General features: G+C 60.3%; 2 protein-coding genes across 2 annotated transcripts; both read left to right on the plus strand.

The window, feature by feature from the left end:
* The first annotated feature begins 7,850 nt into the window (after positions 1–7,850).
* LOC309676690 (metallothionein-1) lies at positions 7,851–9,310 on the plus strand. The gene is made up of 3 exons (XM_082489295.1): positions 7,851–7,964; positions 8,326–8,391; positions 9,017–9,310. Exons 1-3 carry the CDS (start codon positions 7,934–7,936, stop codon positions 9,109–9,111), a joined length of 192 nt encoding a protein of 63 aa, XP_082345421.1. The 5' UTR covers positions 7,851–7,933; the 3' UTR covers positions 9,112–9,310.
* Positions 9,311–14,399: 5,089 nt separating this feature from the next.
* LOC309676719 (metallothionein-2) lies at positions 14,400–15,852 on the plus strand. The gene is made up of 3 exons (XM_082489334.1): positions 14,400–14,493; positions 14,570–14,635; positions 15,607–15,852. Exons 1-3 carry the CDS (start codon positions 14,463–14,465, stop codon positions 15,699–15,701), a joined length of 192 nt encoding a protein of 63 aa, XP_082345460.1. The 5' UTR covers positions 14,400–14,462; the 3' UTR covers positions 15,702–15,852.
* The last annotated feature ends 282 nt before the right edge of the window (positions 15,853–16,134 follow it).

Consider the following 16,134-nt stretch of genomic DNA (forward strand, 5'->3'; position numbering starts at 1 on the left):
ATGCGAAGGAGGGCTCCTCAAAAAAGCAGCGCTCGAGCGGAGATCATGCGACTCCGAATGTGACAACCGCCTTTTCTCGTCTCTTCTTTTTTTTTTTTTTTTTTTTTTTTTTTAAATCGTTTTTACCAAGTTTTCCTGGCAGCTCTATCAATGTGCCATTATACTTGCGGATAACGAGGCAGCAATCGCATACGGCATATTAAAGAGGGTGGGTTTTTTTTTTCCCCCTTTGTGAATCCGTTTTGGTTCTAGTGCCAGCTTTGCAGCAGGTCTTCCCTCCCGGGTGCCGGGTCGGATACCGGAGCACAAAGACAAAGCACCGGCGTGAACTCAGAGGGGCGACGGGGTGTTGCTCAAACCCAGCAAACCCCGCTGCCCTCGAGGGCAAACCCCCAGCAGCACCACGCATCGCTCTGCTGGGCTCTGCAAACCCGGCCGAGCAAAACGGGTGGGGGGGAAAACCTACACTCAGAGCCCTTTATAGGCTGGTAAAATCGTAATAGTCGAAAATTCCAACTTCTCGCTAAATATGTATGATCTGGGCTGTAAATATTACTTTGCGTCTCTAATTATGGTATTGGGTTTGGCGTGGCTGCCACGCGGTTACAATTATGCTGCCTGTTACAGCTGCCGCTTTGAATTTTGCTGCCTCTGAAACTCTTAAAATTGAAATCCCGACTTTTAGTGCCCGTTTCCCGTCGGTTGGAAGGCCTGTCACCTATATTACCGGTACGGCATCCAGCACGGAGTTGGGCGACCGCCATGGTCACGTCGCAGCCGTCCAGCTGTGCTCGGGACAGGGGGTCCTTCCCTTTTCCCCACGTCTATAGGGCAGGGGAATCCCATATAATCCTGGCGGAGCCCCTGGGTGCTGTACGGCTGGGGTCGGTATGGCTGTGCTCACCGGTGACGGGGCTGTGCCATCGGAGAGGAGCAGTGGTCCCAACATCCAGCAAGAGGTCATGGCCGACCTTCTTTCCGCACAATCCCGGAGCGGCTCTGCACAGGCTTGGCAAGGCCAGTGTTTGCTCTTTTCTAGCTCCTGGGGGGATAAATATATATATATATCTCAAACATATAATGGATTATAATGTAAGAGAGGAGAGGAGAGGAGAGGAGAGGAGAGAGGAGAGGAGAGGAGAGGAGAGGAGAGGAGAGGAGAGGAGAGGAGAGGAGAGGAGAGGAGAGGAGAGGAGGAGGAGAGGAGAGGAGAGGAGAGGAGAGGAGAGGAGAGGAGAGGAGAGGAGAGGAGAGGAGAGGAAGAGGAGAGGAGAGAAGAGAAGAGAAGAGAAGAGAAGAGAAGAGAAGAGAAGAGAAGAGAAGAGAAGAGAAGAGAAGAGAAGAGAAGAGAAGAGAAGAGAAGAGAAGAGAAGAGAAGAGAAGAGAAGAGAAGAGAAGAGAAGAGAAGAGAGAGAAGAGAAGAGAAGAGAAGAGAAGAACGCAAGGCTCTGGGGAGACCTTATTATGGCCTTCCAGTACCTAAAGGGGCTACAGGAGAGCTGGGGAGGGACTTTTTACAAGGGCATGTAGCGATAGGACGAGGGGGAATGGCTTCACACTGGAAGAGGGGGAGATTTAGATTAGATATTAGGAAGAAATTTTTTACTTTGAGGGTGGTGAAGCACTGGCACAGGCTGCCCCAAGAAGCTGTGGCTGCCCCATCCCTGGAGGTGTTCAAGGCCGGGTTGGACGGGGGCTTGGAGCAACCTGGGCTGGTGGGAGGTGTCCCTGCGCAGGACAGGGGGGGTTGGAACTGGATCATCTTTAAGGTCCCTTCTAACCCAAACCATTCAATGAGTCTATGAGAGTAGAGTAGAATATATTGGAGTTGGACTCAATGATCCTTATGGGTACATTACAACTTGACGCATTGTATGATCCTATGAGCACAATTTACTATAATATTTTAATAATTAATATAATATAATATAATTAATATCATATAATCAAAACACGCTTGGCCCCAGTTGCACAGAGAAGCTGGCGGTGACAGCACAACAGGTACAAGGAGCTGTTTCTTGGCAAAGACTTCCCATCTAACCAAAAATTCCCCATGCCCTGATCTGCCTGGCAGGGGATGCTCCTGCTTGGTTTCCCCCGGTGAGATGCCAAACCCTGAGGAGCACTTAGATACTGAGCTTAGGAAAACATTGGCAAAAATAACCATCCCCAGCCCTCAAGGAGGGGATGGGATGAGCAATAGCATCTCAACACCTAAATACTTCTGAAAATGAAGACGGAGCCTGTCTGAGCAGCAGCAAACCAGCTCTGCTGTCTGCAGGGGCTTTTCTCCTTCCCCATCCCAGGTTTGCTGCCCGAGCCGGAGCGGCGTTTCTCTCCGAATCCCATGCACATCCCTGGGATGGGATGGGAGATGCCTTCGGTTGGGGATGGGAAGAGCCGCTGCGCCGGATCCTGCCTCCCCCGGGAGCAGCGGTAGCTGCTCTTGGGGGAGGCAGGATCCGGCGCAGCGGCTGTGTGAATCATTCCCGGGATGGACAACCATGATCTCTGGATCTCAGGAGACATCAAGGAAAATATCACATCCTTTTATTTCACGCCTTTACACCGAGGGGGTTGGTGTTTTCTTTGCAAGCTCGGGCAAGTGTCTACTCGACTTCCCAGGGGATTACTCATCCCCTCTACTCTTGGCGTCTAATTAGCAACTGAAGGGGAATGAAATAATTAAATATGCCCAAGGTAACGATACTTGGAAACTTCAGGTCACGTTTCAGCCGGGGGAGGCGGCGAGTAGTTGGAGCAGGTGAGTTTGAAGTCTGTGGGAACCTGAGAGACGCAAAAGGGAAGGGAAGATGCAGGGGGAAAAGAAAAGAAAAAAAAAAAAAAAACAAACCACCAACAAAGAAAAAGAAGAAAATCCAAATTGTACTCTGGAAAAGCATTAGATTTCTGAGTTAAAATGATGCCCTGAGTTAAGGTGATGCTTAAAGCCTGTCCGTGCAGGTGCCAGCAGCGCTGGGTGGGATGGAGGACACTTGGGGACCCCCTTTCCCAGGAGGGTCTGCAGGGATGCGGGGCAGCCCCTCACCCGCCGGTTCTCTGCTCTCGCAGGTGGGGGACACGGTAAATTCGAGCCCTTTTATTTCCCAGCCAAAGCTTGGTCGGTCCTCACCCCCTTCCTCCCCTTGGGGGCTGCAATTCTGCCCTCGTTAGACCTCGAAGTAATTCCTATTAACATTTATGAGAGTTTCATGATCAAAAGAGGAATCAGCCCTTTCATCTTCCAGACGTGCCCGAACACACATCGCCCGGCCCCAAAACCCCGTACCGCCGGGCGGCAGCTCCCGCCTTGTGTTGGGGTCTCTCGGGATGCGCACCCCAAAATTGTGGGGGAGTCTGCGGGGTCGGGCTCACCCTCCCGGACCCGGTTGCACGGCATCGCTTCGGCATTCCTTCCTTCCCTTTCACCCTAAGAATAAACAATTAGCGAACCACCACCCTCTCCGCACTGTTTTTTCTAAGGGGAAGGTAATATTGATAGCTCGTTGCCAGATAAGAAATCCGGAATAAATTTCAAGCCCTTGCCCGGAGCCATAGGACGAGCCGGCGGCTGAGCCGGGCTCAGAATCCCGGATTTGGGAGTCCCAACCCCAGCGTAGCCGGCTGGCTGGTGAGGCGGCACCCCCCCCCCCCCAAAAAAACCCAACCAAACCCACATCAAAGCGTGCTGCAGGGTTGCGAAAGACATGCGGTATTGCAGGCGGTGCAATTCCTGCTTAATGAAAACCTGCTCGTCCCCTTCCCGCTGCGAGCGGGCCCTCGGCCGACGGTGTGTTTCTATTGCTACAGACGCCACCGTGGGCTGGCGGAGCCCACCGAGGGGGTGAACGGAGACGCGCCGCGTCTTGGCCGAGGGCTGAGCGCCTGGAGAAGCAGCAACCGGGGTGTATTTTCCCAAAACTGCGATGGAGGTGCAGGCAGGGGGCTGGCAGGAAAGCGGGCAGCTCCCGGGAAAGGAGCGAGGAGGGGAAGCAGACGATGAGGCTCAGCTCACGTCTGCCACAAGTCCGTGCTCACCACTTTATTTTTGGGAGGGGGGGGGTGGGAGGGGAAGAAAAAAAGAAGCCTCCGCAGCGTGAGGTCACCCCCACCGATCCGGTTTCACTCCCGAATGGTTTCCAAGGCTGTGCCCGTGCACTCGGGGAGCGGTTGGGAACGGCTTCCCGGGACAGGCGAGGGGGTGATTCATCCTCTTCCTCCCCCGCCAAAGGGCTGGCAGCCGCTGGCAAAACAAAACGACGTCAGCACCTGTTTCCCGTGTCCTAAACACTTGTTTATCATCAGCAAATAATAACCTGAGATACTCGCCGAATAAAAGCCAAGCCTGCTTTCTAAGCAACGGTCGCTCCCATGGCTTCCCGCGGGGTTTCGGCATTTCCAGCACGCCGTGTCTTTGCTGGGTGCCAGGAGGGATGTGTAACCCCCCTTATTTTCTCTGTTTCGGTTGGAAATGCCAGTCCCGGGGGGGGGGGGGGTTACAGTTCCTTGACCTCCCGGCTCTCCTGCCTTGGGGTCCGGCACAAACAGGCAGCCGGAGCGGGCAGAGCCGAGCTGCCCTCGCCGCCACAGCCTCGGGGGCACCCCTGGGTACCCCGCACAGCCGGGGTGCCACCGGGCAGCCAAAGGCGATGGTGAGGGGCAGCGTACCCCCGGGCACTGTCCCCCGGGGTCTCCATCCTGTGCCCGCACCGGTTTCGCAGCCCCTTTGGCATCCCTGCCCGTTGGTCATACCGATTTGAGCCACGGTGCTTTGCTGGCACCCAGGACGGGCGACCGAAGGATGGGTCACCGAAGCCGGCAGTGCTCGGGAGGGGACGATGCGCCCGGAGTGAGAGCTCTGGGGAGACACGTGCCCTCGGAGAGGGGAGAGGGGGACCCATAGTTATCCCCGGTGTCCCCAGAAGGTGACATGGCGGCAGAAAATCGCAGGCAACCGGTGGCAGAGGCAGGTTCAACACGTGCCGTGGCCGGATTGCGGGTGACTGGAGCCACACGTCCTTCAGCGGGGAGTCAGGGCAGACCTGTCACCTCCTCGGGAGCTGGCTGCTGCCCGTTCCTCCTCGCCTGCCTGGCACCAGCGCTGAGTCACGGCCAGCCGCCGTCCCTAGCCCCGCCACCCTCCCGTGGCTTTCGGCAGCCGGCTCCAGGCACCCCGGGTGTCGCAGGCGCCTGTCGCAGGGACGGCTGCCTCCACCGCATCTCCCTGAAGGTTGCCAGCCTCCATTGCTCCTTCCCGGGGAGCCCCGTCCCTGCCAGGCCCTGCAGAGCCATTACTCCATCAGCATCCCACCGGGGAGCGTCACCCCCAGCTCTGCCTGGAGCGCCGGAGCATCCCGCTGACTCACCCGCATTAATTTGCCCAACAGTCTCGGGGTGATCGCCAGGGATATGCCTGGGGACAGAGGTGGGAATCCCACGTAGGGGACACGGCCGCTGAGGGGCACGGCTCCGGCATGGCAAGGGCTGGCGAATGAGTGCCGCGCAGGCATCCTGCCCGTTCTGCTCGGCGCTGGGGAGCAGCATCAGGCTTATTTAAACCATGGGGAACCCCCCAGGCTCTCCCAGCAAACGGAGGGCAGGGGCCAGGAGGCAAACTGGGGCTCCCAGGGCCGTGTAACGGGGGGTATTTAAGCAGCAGGAGGGTCTCCCCGGGGTCCCGGCTCTGCAGCTCATCACCCCGGTTACAGGCTGCTCCCGGAGGTGGCCCGGCTGAGCCGTGTCGGATTAACAACCCACTGCTCCAGCCCTATCCAAAATTAATTACAGAACCGACCAGGAGCAACACAAGACCTCCCAGAGCCCTGACCCCCAGTCCTGCAGCACCTGGAAGATGCTTTTTTCCTCCATGCAAAGAAAGGAAGGAAAGAAGGGAAAAGGGGCCGAGGTCCGAGCCCGGAGCAGGTTCTGGAGAGCTTTTCCTCTGCCCCATCTGTGCAGGGATCGCACAGCGCAGCCGATGTTGCTCTGCTCCACCAGCGCGGGCTTCGCCTTCCTCCCACCAGGCAGGAGGAGAGGGACCACTTTGGAGGGACCACCCATCCCCTCATCGCCGGGCCACCACCAGGGACAGGGACAGGGGCAACCTGCCAATGCCGCAGCGTTGCCTGGGTGGCCAAGGGTGCCGGGCGGTGCGGGGAGACACAGCGGATGCCGCGGTGGCATGGCTGTTCCCCAGGTACCCATCATGACACAGCTGGAAGCATTTCCCTGGGCATATTCCCGCACCGTGGGAGTCTTCGGTTGCTTATTTCAGGAGCAGAGTGTGTGCGGGACCCCGAGGAGATGTCCCCCCCTCTGCCCTGACACCCCCAGCCCCCGGGGCTGTAGCTGGGGCTGGCGGGTGGCCACTTGCACGTGTGTTGCCCGGCACGTTTGTGTTGCCCTGCTCCCGCGGGAGCGACTGACACCTTTGGCACGCGCCTGGTGGCTGGCACCGTCCCCTGCCATCACGCCCCGGTGCATCAACAGCAGCGTGACACTCACGCGACCGCAGGGCTGGCACGCCGGGGCACCAACCAGCCACTGCCAGGGCGAGGAAGGGGCCCATCCCCATCGGCTCCGCTTTCCTCGGGTTTTTGCATCCCCGATTTCCCACCCTGGCCCGGCTGGGCTGGAGGAGACGCCGAGTCGAGGCGCTGGCACCGCTCCCCACCAGGTCACCCAACAAGCTCCCAACATGCCCAGACAGCTGGGTGGTAAAAATACACTCCCTGGCCCGCTGTTTGGGCTGGATTAGCATCGCCTTCAACAAACCGCCTCAGCCAGCCGCCACGGGCGAAAACCCCAGACTGGGTAAAACCCCGAAGCGAAGGAGTTTGGGAGCGTGGGGGCAGCTGGGATGGGGTACCACCGACACCCGGGTGCGCAAAAACCCCAGGGGTGAGGAGGAAGGATGCTCCACGGCTGGCAGTGCCTCCTGGCCGTGGGGCAAGTCCCTCCCCTCACCCAAAATCTCAGAAAGCATCTTTTTTTTCTTTTTTTTTTTTTTTTTTCTTTTTTCTCATGCCTTCCACCCCAAACCCTCACCCCTCTTTCGAGTGGGTGGGTAAAACCCGCCGGAGGAGTTGACCAGGGTGGTGGCAGCTCACCCGCCACCCTCAACCCGGCTAATGGCGCACGGAAATTAATTCAAACGAGTGGGATGGAGCCACCGCAGCCGGGAAGGAGACGGGGGTGGGGGGGCCCCCGAGGTGCCATGCGTGGCGCCAAGGGGACGTGGGTGCCGCCGTCCCGGGGCGCTGGGAGGGCACGGTAGGCTCCAGCTGGGCCAGTCCAGCTTGTTGCTGGTCCCGCTCGCGGGGAGGGTGTCAGAGCCAGGGGACGGGGTCTGGGGCAGGGACCGCATCCCTGTCACCCCACTGTGCCGCCTCTGGGAGGAGGGAGCTGAGAGTTCCCAGCAGTGGTGGCAGCCCCGGGATCAACACATCCCCCCCTCCCCCCCCCCCCCCGAGACATCTGGGGGGCTTGGCACATTGATTTTGGCAAAGGGTTGGGCTGTGGGGGCCCCCCTGAGTGTACCCCCTCAGCCCCTGGCCCCTGGGAGCAGAGCAGCGCTCCTAAGGCAGGTGCCATCCATGTGATGAGAGCTGGCCGTTCTCTGCACAACCCCCCCGAGACATCTCCGCGGAGAGCAATGGTCACCCAGATAGTCCTCCCTGCTGCCCCTGGCACCCAGGGGAGGGGGGACAAGGGGGGACGTGGGAGCCCTCAGTCTTGTCCGGCCACCCGGGGAGTGAATCAGCAGCGCCCGGGGCAGATGCCGGGCCGAGCCGTGCGCAGGCTGCGAGGGGCGGAGGTTTTGCACTCGCTCTCGCCCGGCCATGGATAAATAGCAGGCGGCTGCGAGTCCTGCCAAAGCTGCTCTTCCCATCACCCAACGCTTCCCGACAGCCGGCACCCAGCCCAGGCAGACATGGACTCCCAGGATTGCCCTTGCGCCACGGGTAAGCCAGCGCTTTCCCTCCGCCTCGGCCCCGGCGGGAGCCGGAGCATCCCGGTGGGACCACCGACGCTCCCGCTCGCCGGCCTCCTCCGCCATCCCCGGTGCTCGCTCGCTCGCTCGCTCTCATCCTGGCCGGGACGGCTGCTGGAATCCTCTCCCAGCGTTTGCGGTGTCACAGCTGGAGCATCTCACCGGGAAGCGGCCGGGAATGCCGTGACCTCCCCGCCGAGCGAGGCGGAAGCATCAGCCCCGGGGATGCTCGGAGGGGCGGCGATGCTGTCCCTGCCCCGGAGCATCCCCCCCCCCTCCTCTCTTCCCAGCACCTCCTCTCAACCCTTTTTCTCCTTTTCCCTGTGTTTTAGGTGGCACCTGCACCTGCGGGGACAACTGCAAATGCAAAAACTGCAAATGCACATCGTGCAAAAAAGGTAAAGGGGGGGGGGGGGCCGAGCCCCAGGGAGGGGGGGGGGGCAGAAACACTCGTGGGGGTTTTCACTAGACATCCCTGGACACATGGAATCAAATCAGGCTCAGCGTTGCCAGAGCTGAGTTTATTCCTCCCGTAATTTTTTTGCCCCCAAAGGAGCACAGGGGGAATTTCCCCCTCCCAACTTTCTTCCCCCCACACCCCCCCCAGGCAATACAAACCACCCGGTATAACCCAAAATTCAGTGTATCCCTCGCTGGTGCCCAGCGCACGAGGACACCCCGGGAGGAAACCAGCATGGGGCTTTCTTCCGGCTGCTCCTGATGCCGTCAGCCCCGGACAAAGCCATGTGTGGGAGGGTTTGCCCACAATGGGGGGGCTCAGTGAGCCCCTGGGGGTCCCGCACCCCCCTGCTGCCTCCCCAGTGCCGGCCCTGGGTGCGAAATCACCCCGGGAGCTGCCGCCGGGGATGGGGATGCTGCTAAAAAGGGAGGATACAGGGGTCGGCGGGAGGTCTCCAAACCAGCCATCCCCCACGGGACCCCCCCCCCAAAATCCCACCCTGAGACCCCTCCGGGAATGTCGCTGACTTATTTTTCTTCCTCCCTCTCCTCCTCCCCCCCCAGGCTGCTGCTCCTGCTGCCCGGCGGGATGCGCCAAGTGCGCGCAGGGCTGCGTCTGCAAGGGACCCCCCTCCGCCAAGTGCAGCTGCTGCAAGTAGGGACCCCCGGCTGCACATCTGGGCGGGGGTGCCGCACATCTGGGGGGGGGGGGGGGCTGAAGAAAAATAACCTTATTGTGTATGTTGGGTTGGTTTTTGGTTTTGTTTTTTTTTTATATATATGTTCAGATATCTTTAGCGTTTGTCACTTGTGACGTGTAATAAGCTACCTAAATAAAGTGATGTGTATATAAAGGTCTTTAAGGAACCTGGAGCTTCTGTTGGAGGGGGCGGATTCCCCGGGGGCGCGGGAGGGCAGCGCGTCTGGGGGGTCATGGCAAAGAGCCCGCGTCTTATTTTCACTCTTTTCTCCCAGTCTTGGCTCTGCCCTCCCTACCAGCAGCTCTGCCTCTTGTTTTAACACTTTCCCTACACAACAAAGTAATTTATAGATTGGTTGGGTTTGTTGGTTTTTTTTTTTTTTTTTTTTTTTTCCCCCACCCTGTTGTTCCCCGAGGGCAAATCCCATGCTCTCTCCTCCACCAGAAATCCTCGGGGCTAATGAGCAGCTCGTTATTACAAGCGTAATAACCGCTGCGGCCCGGCCCATTTCCAGGGGGAACGTTTCCACGGCAGGTGGGGCGGCGGGGAAACAGGTTTCGTTTTCCTCCTGGCGGTTTAGTGGAACCAGTTGGCGGAACCACCCTGCTTATCCCCCCGCCACCTCTGATGGCCCGGCGGGGCGCCTCTGCGGGGAGCCCTGGGTGACCCGGATGCCCGTGACGGGTTGCGATGCCCACGCCAAGGTGCCATGGCCACCATAGGGTGCAGCGCCCACACTGTGGTGCGATGCCCGTGATGGGTTGTGATGCCCATGCCAGGGTACAATGCCTACAGTGGAGTGTGATGCCCACAAGGGGTTGTGATGCCCACGATGGGGTGTGATGCCCACGCCGGGGTGCAAAGCCTGCAATGGGATGGGATGCCCATGCCGGGATAAAATGCTGTCCTGGTTTGAGTGACACAGGATCAATTTCTCTTCTCGTGCCTGGGAAAAGTGCACTTTTAGAAGACTCCAGTGTCTGAATCGGTGAAAATATTTACTTTCCAGCCAGCTATGGTGTGCGGGTTTCAAGGTCTCGGTGTTTTCGAGCTCGCCGGGTGCGGGGATGAGGAGGAGCGAGGCTCGGGTGCTTGACCCACACTGGGCAACAGGGTTATTTCATACCACGAATGGCACATTCACTGTAAATTAGGAAGTTTGCTGAGGAGTTCTCTCTCTCCCGTGATGACTGCCACCCTGAGAGCTCCTCGCCCCCGTGCCGGAGCCCTCAGCCCTTCCCTTCCTCCCGCAGCCGCAGCGCTCGCAGGGTCCCACATGGGCTGTCACTGCGGGGAGCGCACGGCTTCTACGGATAGAACGGGCTGAGGATGATCCTTGTGTATTTTATATTGGTATCAGGATCAATATTGGTTCTTCAGTGTTATTAATGTGAAACATCTAATTTTATTTTATTAAATCTGTTTACATTTCAACCCTCGGGTTTCCTTGTTTTTTTCCCCGATTCCCCTTCCCGGGTTGGGGAGGGTTCATGGGGTGAGAGAATAATTGTCTAAACACCAACAAGTTGTTACGGGTTTCTCAAACCATAAGAAATGCCCACAACGGGACGTGATGCCTGCAGTGGGTTGCGATGCCCGTGCCGGGGTGCGATGCCCGCCGTGGGATGTGATGCCCACGCTGGGGTGTGATGCCCACCTTGCCCAAGCACAGCCGCGCCACCGCCAGCGGGCCACCCTCCAGGTGCCACGTGGCACCGTGCTTCTTCCCAGGACACGCAAGGGGTCCTGCCTGTCCCCGCCCTCCCTAAATTCTGCTTTTTGTGGCCTCTTTTTAGCTGCAAAACCCCTTCCTGACCCGTCCAGCCACCGCTGCCAGGACTCAGCCCACCAGCTGCTTACGATGCCAATGCCCAGGGGGTGTCCCCTGAGGTGTCACCATCACACCACTGGTTCCGATGGGCGTGAAGAACGTCCCTACGGCAGCTGAATGTAGGGCAGGGCAGGCATGCCGCAGGCAGGGTGCAGCATCAGCTCGGGAGCGTCAAACTAAACTAATCTCTGCAAATTCCTTCCTAGCTGGAGAGATTTGAGTGCCAACCAGGCAAGAACATTGTGGGTGAGCCCACAACAAGTGCCAAGGAGAGGCTGCGGGTGGGATTTATCCCCACACGTGAAGTTTAACCAGTGGGGCTGAGAGCATCCTTCCAGCCTGCTGTCCCCAGTGGGTTTCATAGAATCACAGAATGGTTTGGGTTGGAAGGGACATTTAAAGGCCACCTAGTCCACTCCCCTGCCCTAGGCAGGGACACCTCCCACCAGCCCAGGTTGCTCCAAGCCCCGTCCAACCTGGCCTTGATCACCTCCAGGGATGGGGCAGCCACAGCTTCTCGGGGCAACCTGTGCCAGGGGCTCACCACCCTCACAGCAAAGAATTTCTTCCTAATATCCAATCTCAATCTCCTCTCTTTTGGTTTAAACCTGTTCCCCCTCATCCCATGGCTCCCCTCCCTGATCCAGAGTCCCTCCCCAGCTCTCCTGGAGCCCCTTTAGGCACTGGAAGGGGCTCTCAGGTCTCCCCGGAGCCTTCTCTTCTCCAGGCTGACCCCCCCCAACTCTCCCAGCCTGTCCTCCCAGCAGAGGGGCTCCAGCCCTCCCAGCATCTCCGGGGCTTCCTCTGGCCCCGCTCCAACAGCTCTGTGTCCTTCTGCTGTGGGGACCCCCCGAGCTGGAGGCGGCACTGCGGGGGGGTCTCCCCAGAGCAGAGCGCAGCAGAGGGGCACAACATCCCCCTCGCCCTGCTGGCCACGCTGCGGGGGATGCAGCCCGGGGTGCCGGGGGCTTTCTGGGCTGCCAGTGCACACGGTCGGCTCACGTCCAGCTTGTCATCTGCCAAGTCCTTCTCTACTCTCAATCCCTTCATCCCCCAGTCTGTGCTGCCATTGGGGGTTGCCCCGACCCACGTGCAGGACCTTACACTTGGCCTTGTTGAACGTCATGAGGTTTTTGTGGGCCCACTTCTCCAGCTTATCCAGGTCCCTCTGGATGGCATTCCATTCCATCCCATCCCATCCCATCCCATCCCATCCCATCCCATCCCATCCCATCCCATCCCATCCCATCCCATCCCATCCCTCAGGAGTCGCAACCACACCACTCAGCTTGGTGTTATCTGCACATTTGCTGAGGGTGCCCTCCATCCCACCACCTACGCAGTTGATGAAGATATAGAACAGTACTGGTCCCAGTATGGACCCCTGAGGGACACCACTCATTGCTGGTCTCCATCTGGACATCGAGCCATTGACCACTACTCTCTGGATGTGACCATCTGGTCAATTCCTTATCCACCAAACAGTCCATCCATCAAATCCGTTTCTCTCCAATTTAGAGAGAAGGATGTTGCAGGGAATCCCACTGGATCCCTTGCCCACGCTGGGAGGGGGTTTGCATGGGTCCTGCCCCGTGGCTCTGCCCCTTGCCTGTCCCTGTGCCTCACGGCAGCCTGATGGAGAGCAGCTATGGGATGCTGTCCCCCACCTGTGTGGGATGCGGGGGGCAGACGGGGGTCCCGGCAGCTCATCTCCGAGCCCTGAGCTCTGCGCTGGGCAACTGCGGTCCCTCCGCTCGCTTTACAGCTGCCATAAAATCAGAGTTGGCCCTGGCACTCCTCTTACGCGGGCACAGCCTCGGGATTAACCGCTCCCTGCCGGCCCCGGGAAACAGGAGTACCAGCAGCGACGCGGGAAACCCCCTGAGGTCCTGCGAGCATCCGGCACGTGCCCTGCACCCTGGCTTTTTGGCAAACCTGCGGTTCGCTTAGGGGCGACACAGCTCATCCCTCCCTGTCTCACCTGAGGGTGACTTCATTATTCAGTGGAAATGCCCCGATTGGGAAATAGGGCATTTTCCAGGCTCTTTTCCCATCCCGGCTGCACACACAGAGCTGTGGGGACACTGCGCTGCCCCTTCCCGCTCGCAGTGACCAGGGGGAGGGGGGTGGCTGGGGCCACGTGTCCTGGGATCTGGAGGGACAGCACCTCCATGGGTGACGTGCAGGATTCCCAGAAATCTGGGAATTCTCCTGCCTCGCCCGCTGCCTCCTCCCTGCATCCTCACCCCCCGCTTTTCAGTATGGCCCCATTTCGGGGTGCACCTCCCCATTTTGGGTGGTGGGCGGGGGGTCTCCTTTCTTCAAACAGGGGTGCACCAGAGCCCATCCCCGATTGGGGGGGCAGCTCCTGGGCGGCAGGACTGTGTTGGGGGGGGGACGGGACTGTCCGGGAAGCGATTTCACAACCTGTGTTTATGTACCGTAAGACCACACGTGTGCTGTGATTTCACCTCTCCTCCTTCCCCGCTCCTCAGCGGCGAGCACAACGCCTGCTGGCATAGACTCCTGTTTTCACACACACACACACACACACACACCCCGCCGCTGCCTGCCAAACGCTGCCAGGAAGAAAAAAATTTCCAAAAAAAAAAAAAAAATCAGTGTTTTTGCAAATAAGCACAAGCCGTTCTCTGGCACAACCTCCCAGGGCCACCGACCTGCTCCTCATCCCAGTGCCCTCTGGCCTGGCCACGGCGGGGACCGACTCCGTCCGCGGCGCCAGCTCCGAGCCCAGAATTGCTCTGTTTTCAACCAAACCCCACGAGCACCGGGCGCAGGCGTGGGGACGGCCTGTCCCCTGGCCCAGCCGCTGGCTTCCGTGCCGCGTGCCAAGCCGGCCGCGGGCGTGAGGGGTGGAAGCCGTTCAGCGTGTAAACATGTCGACACCGCGACACAGGGGGGGGAAAACACCACGAAGCCATGATTCCCAGCAGCCCCTCCGTGAGCGATGCCGCGCTCCCACGCTGCATCCCGGTGCTGCCACCCCCATGTTCACCCTCTCCTGGGGGAAGGGGGGGGGGGGGGGGGCAGACGAGCACCCCAGCCCCACGGGGGCTGCACGGCAGGGATGCTGAGGTTGTCCCACCCCTGAGGACCTGCACCCCATGGCCTCCCCAGGGGTGGTGGGGAGGGCATGGTGGCACTCCGCCACGGGGCACACGGGGGGGGGGGGGGTTGGAGCCCTGGCTGGGAGCATCGGGGGGGCGGGCAGGGCGATGAGCCGGGCTGAGCACGGCACGGCGCCGGGGTGAGCACGGCCCCACGCTGAGCACGGCCCCGGGGTGAGCACGGCCCCGGGGTGAGCACGGCCCCGGCTGAGCGCGGTGCCGCCCCCGCCGTGCGCAGCGCCGAGCACCGCCCCGCGCCGCCGCCCCATAAATAGCGGGCGGCCGGCGCGGCTCGGTACCGCTGCGGGACCGGACGTGACTCACCGAACGCTGCAAAGCCAAGCCGAGCCATGGACCCCCAGGACTGCACGTGTGCCGCCGGTAAGTGGCCGTCCCGTCCCGTCCCGTCGGGTCCCCTCCCGTCGGGTCCCGTCTGACGGCCCCTCTCCCGCCCCAGGTGACTCCTGCTCCTGCGCCGGGTCCTGCAAGTGCAAGAACTGCCGCTGCCGGAGCTGCCGCAAGAGTGAGTTGGGGGGGCTCGGCCCGGGGGCGACGACACAGCCTTCCCCATAGGGGAACCCCTCCTTGCCCTGGTGGACCTCCATGAGAACCTCCCTGCCCCGTAGGGGAACCCTTCCTTGCCCTGGTGGACCCATATGGGGACCCCCTTGCCCCGTAGGGGAATATTTCCTTGCCCTGGTGGACCCCCGTGGGGACCTCCCTGCCCCATAGGAGAACCTCTCCTTGCCCTGGTGGACCCCCGTGGGGACCTCCCTGCCCCATAGAGGAACGCTTCCTTGCCCTGGTGGACCTCCCTGCCCCATAGAGGAACCCCTCCTTGCCCTGGTGGACCCCTGTGGGGACCTCCCTGCCCCATAGGAGAACCTCTCCTTGCCCCGGTGGACCCCCGTGGGGACCTCCCTGCCCCATAGAGGAACGCTTTCTTGCCCTGGTGGACCTCCCTGCCCCATAGAGGAACCCCTCCTTGCCCTGGTGGACCCACATGGGGACCTCCCTGCCCCATAGGAGAACCTCTCCTTGCCCTGGTGGACCCCTGTGAGGACCTCCCTGCCCCATAGAGGAACGCTTCCTTGCCCTGGTGGACCTCCCTGCCCCATAGAGGAACGCTTCCTTGCCCCGGTGGACCCCCATGGGGACCTCCTGACCCTTGCCCCATAGAGGAACTCCCCCTGTGCTCCGTAGGACCCTGTATGGAGACCCCTCTGCTCGCCTTTGGCGGGCGCCCTTGCCCTGTAGGACCTCCACGGGGTTCCTTCTGTTTTCCCCTGCCCCCCGGAGACCCCCCTGCTCCCCTTTGGGTAGCGCCTCTGCCCTGTAGGACCCCCAACCATTGTCCCATTGGGATCACAGCCCTGCCCATGGTGGGGGGTAGGTGGGTGTTCCCACTCCCCATAGGAACCCCCTGCCCCATGGAACCCCCATCCCTTCCCACCCACCCCCTAACTCTCGTGTGTGTGTGTGTCCCCCCTCCAGGCTGCTGCTCCTGCTGCCCCGCCAGCTGCAGCAACTGCGCCAAGGGCTGCGTCTGCAAGGAGCCGGCCAGCAGCAAGTGCAGCTGCTGCCACTGAGCCGCTCGCCTCCGCCTGTACATAGCCGGCACGCTTCGGGGATGGGGATGGGGGGTGGGCACAAAAAAGCCTATTTTTTTTTTTTTTTTCATGGTTTTGTATCTTCTGTACCAGTGGTGAAACTGGAGGGAAATAAAGGAGTTTGGCTGGAGGTACGCGCCACTGCTGTCGGGCTGAGCCCTCTCGCCGCTCGTGACTCCTATGTGGGGATTTGTCACCTCGGGGGGGGTGGTGGGGCTGCTCACAAACACCCCCGTGACCTTTCCTGAGTGAGCTCTGCACCTCCCTGGGGGAGAAAAGCACCTTCCCGGGGCAGAAGGATGGACCTCCTGCTCCATGCGGGGTGGCTCTGGGCATCCTTAAGGTACTGGTGCCCTGGTGGGGACAGGGGTGTGGGGCAGAGGGGGCTCCAGCAGCAGCTCCTGGCTTTGTG

Source organism: Vanellus vanellus (genome assembly GCF_965231255.1).
Source record: "Vanellus vanellus genome assembly, chromosome: 12".
NCBI classification, from domain to species: domain Eukaryota; kingdom Metazoa; phylum Chordata; class Aves; order Charadriiformes; family Charadriidae; genus Vanellus; species Vanellus vanellus.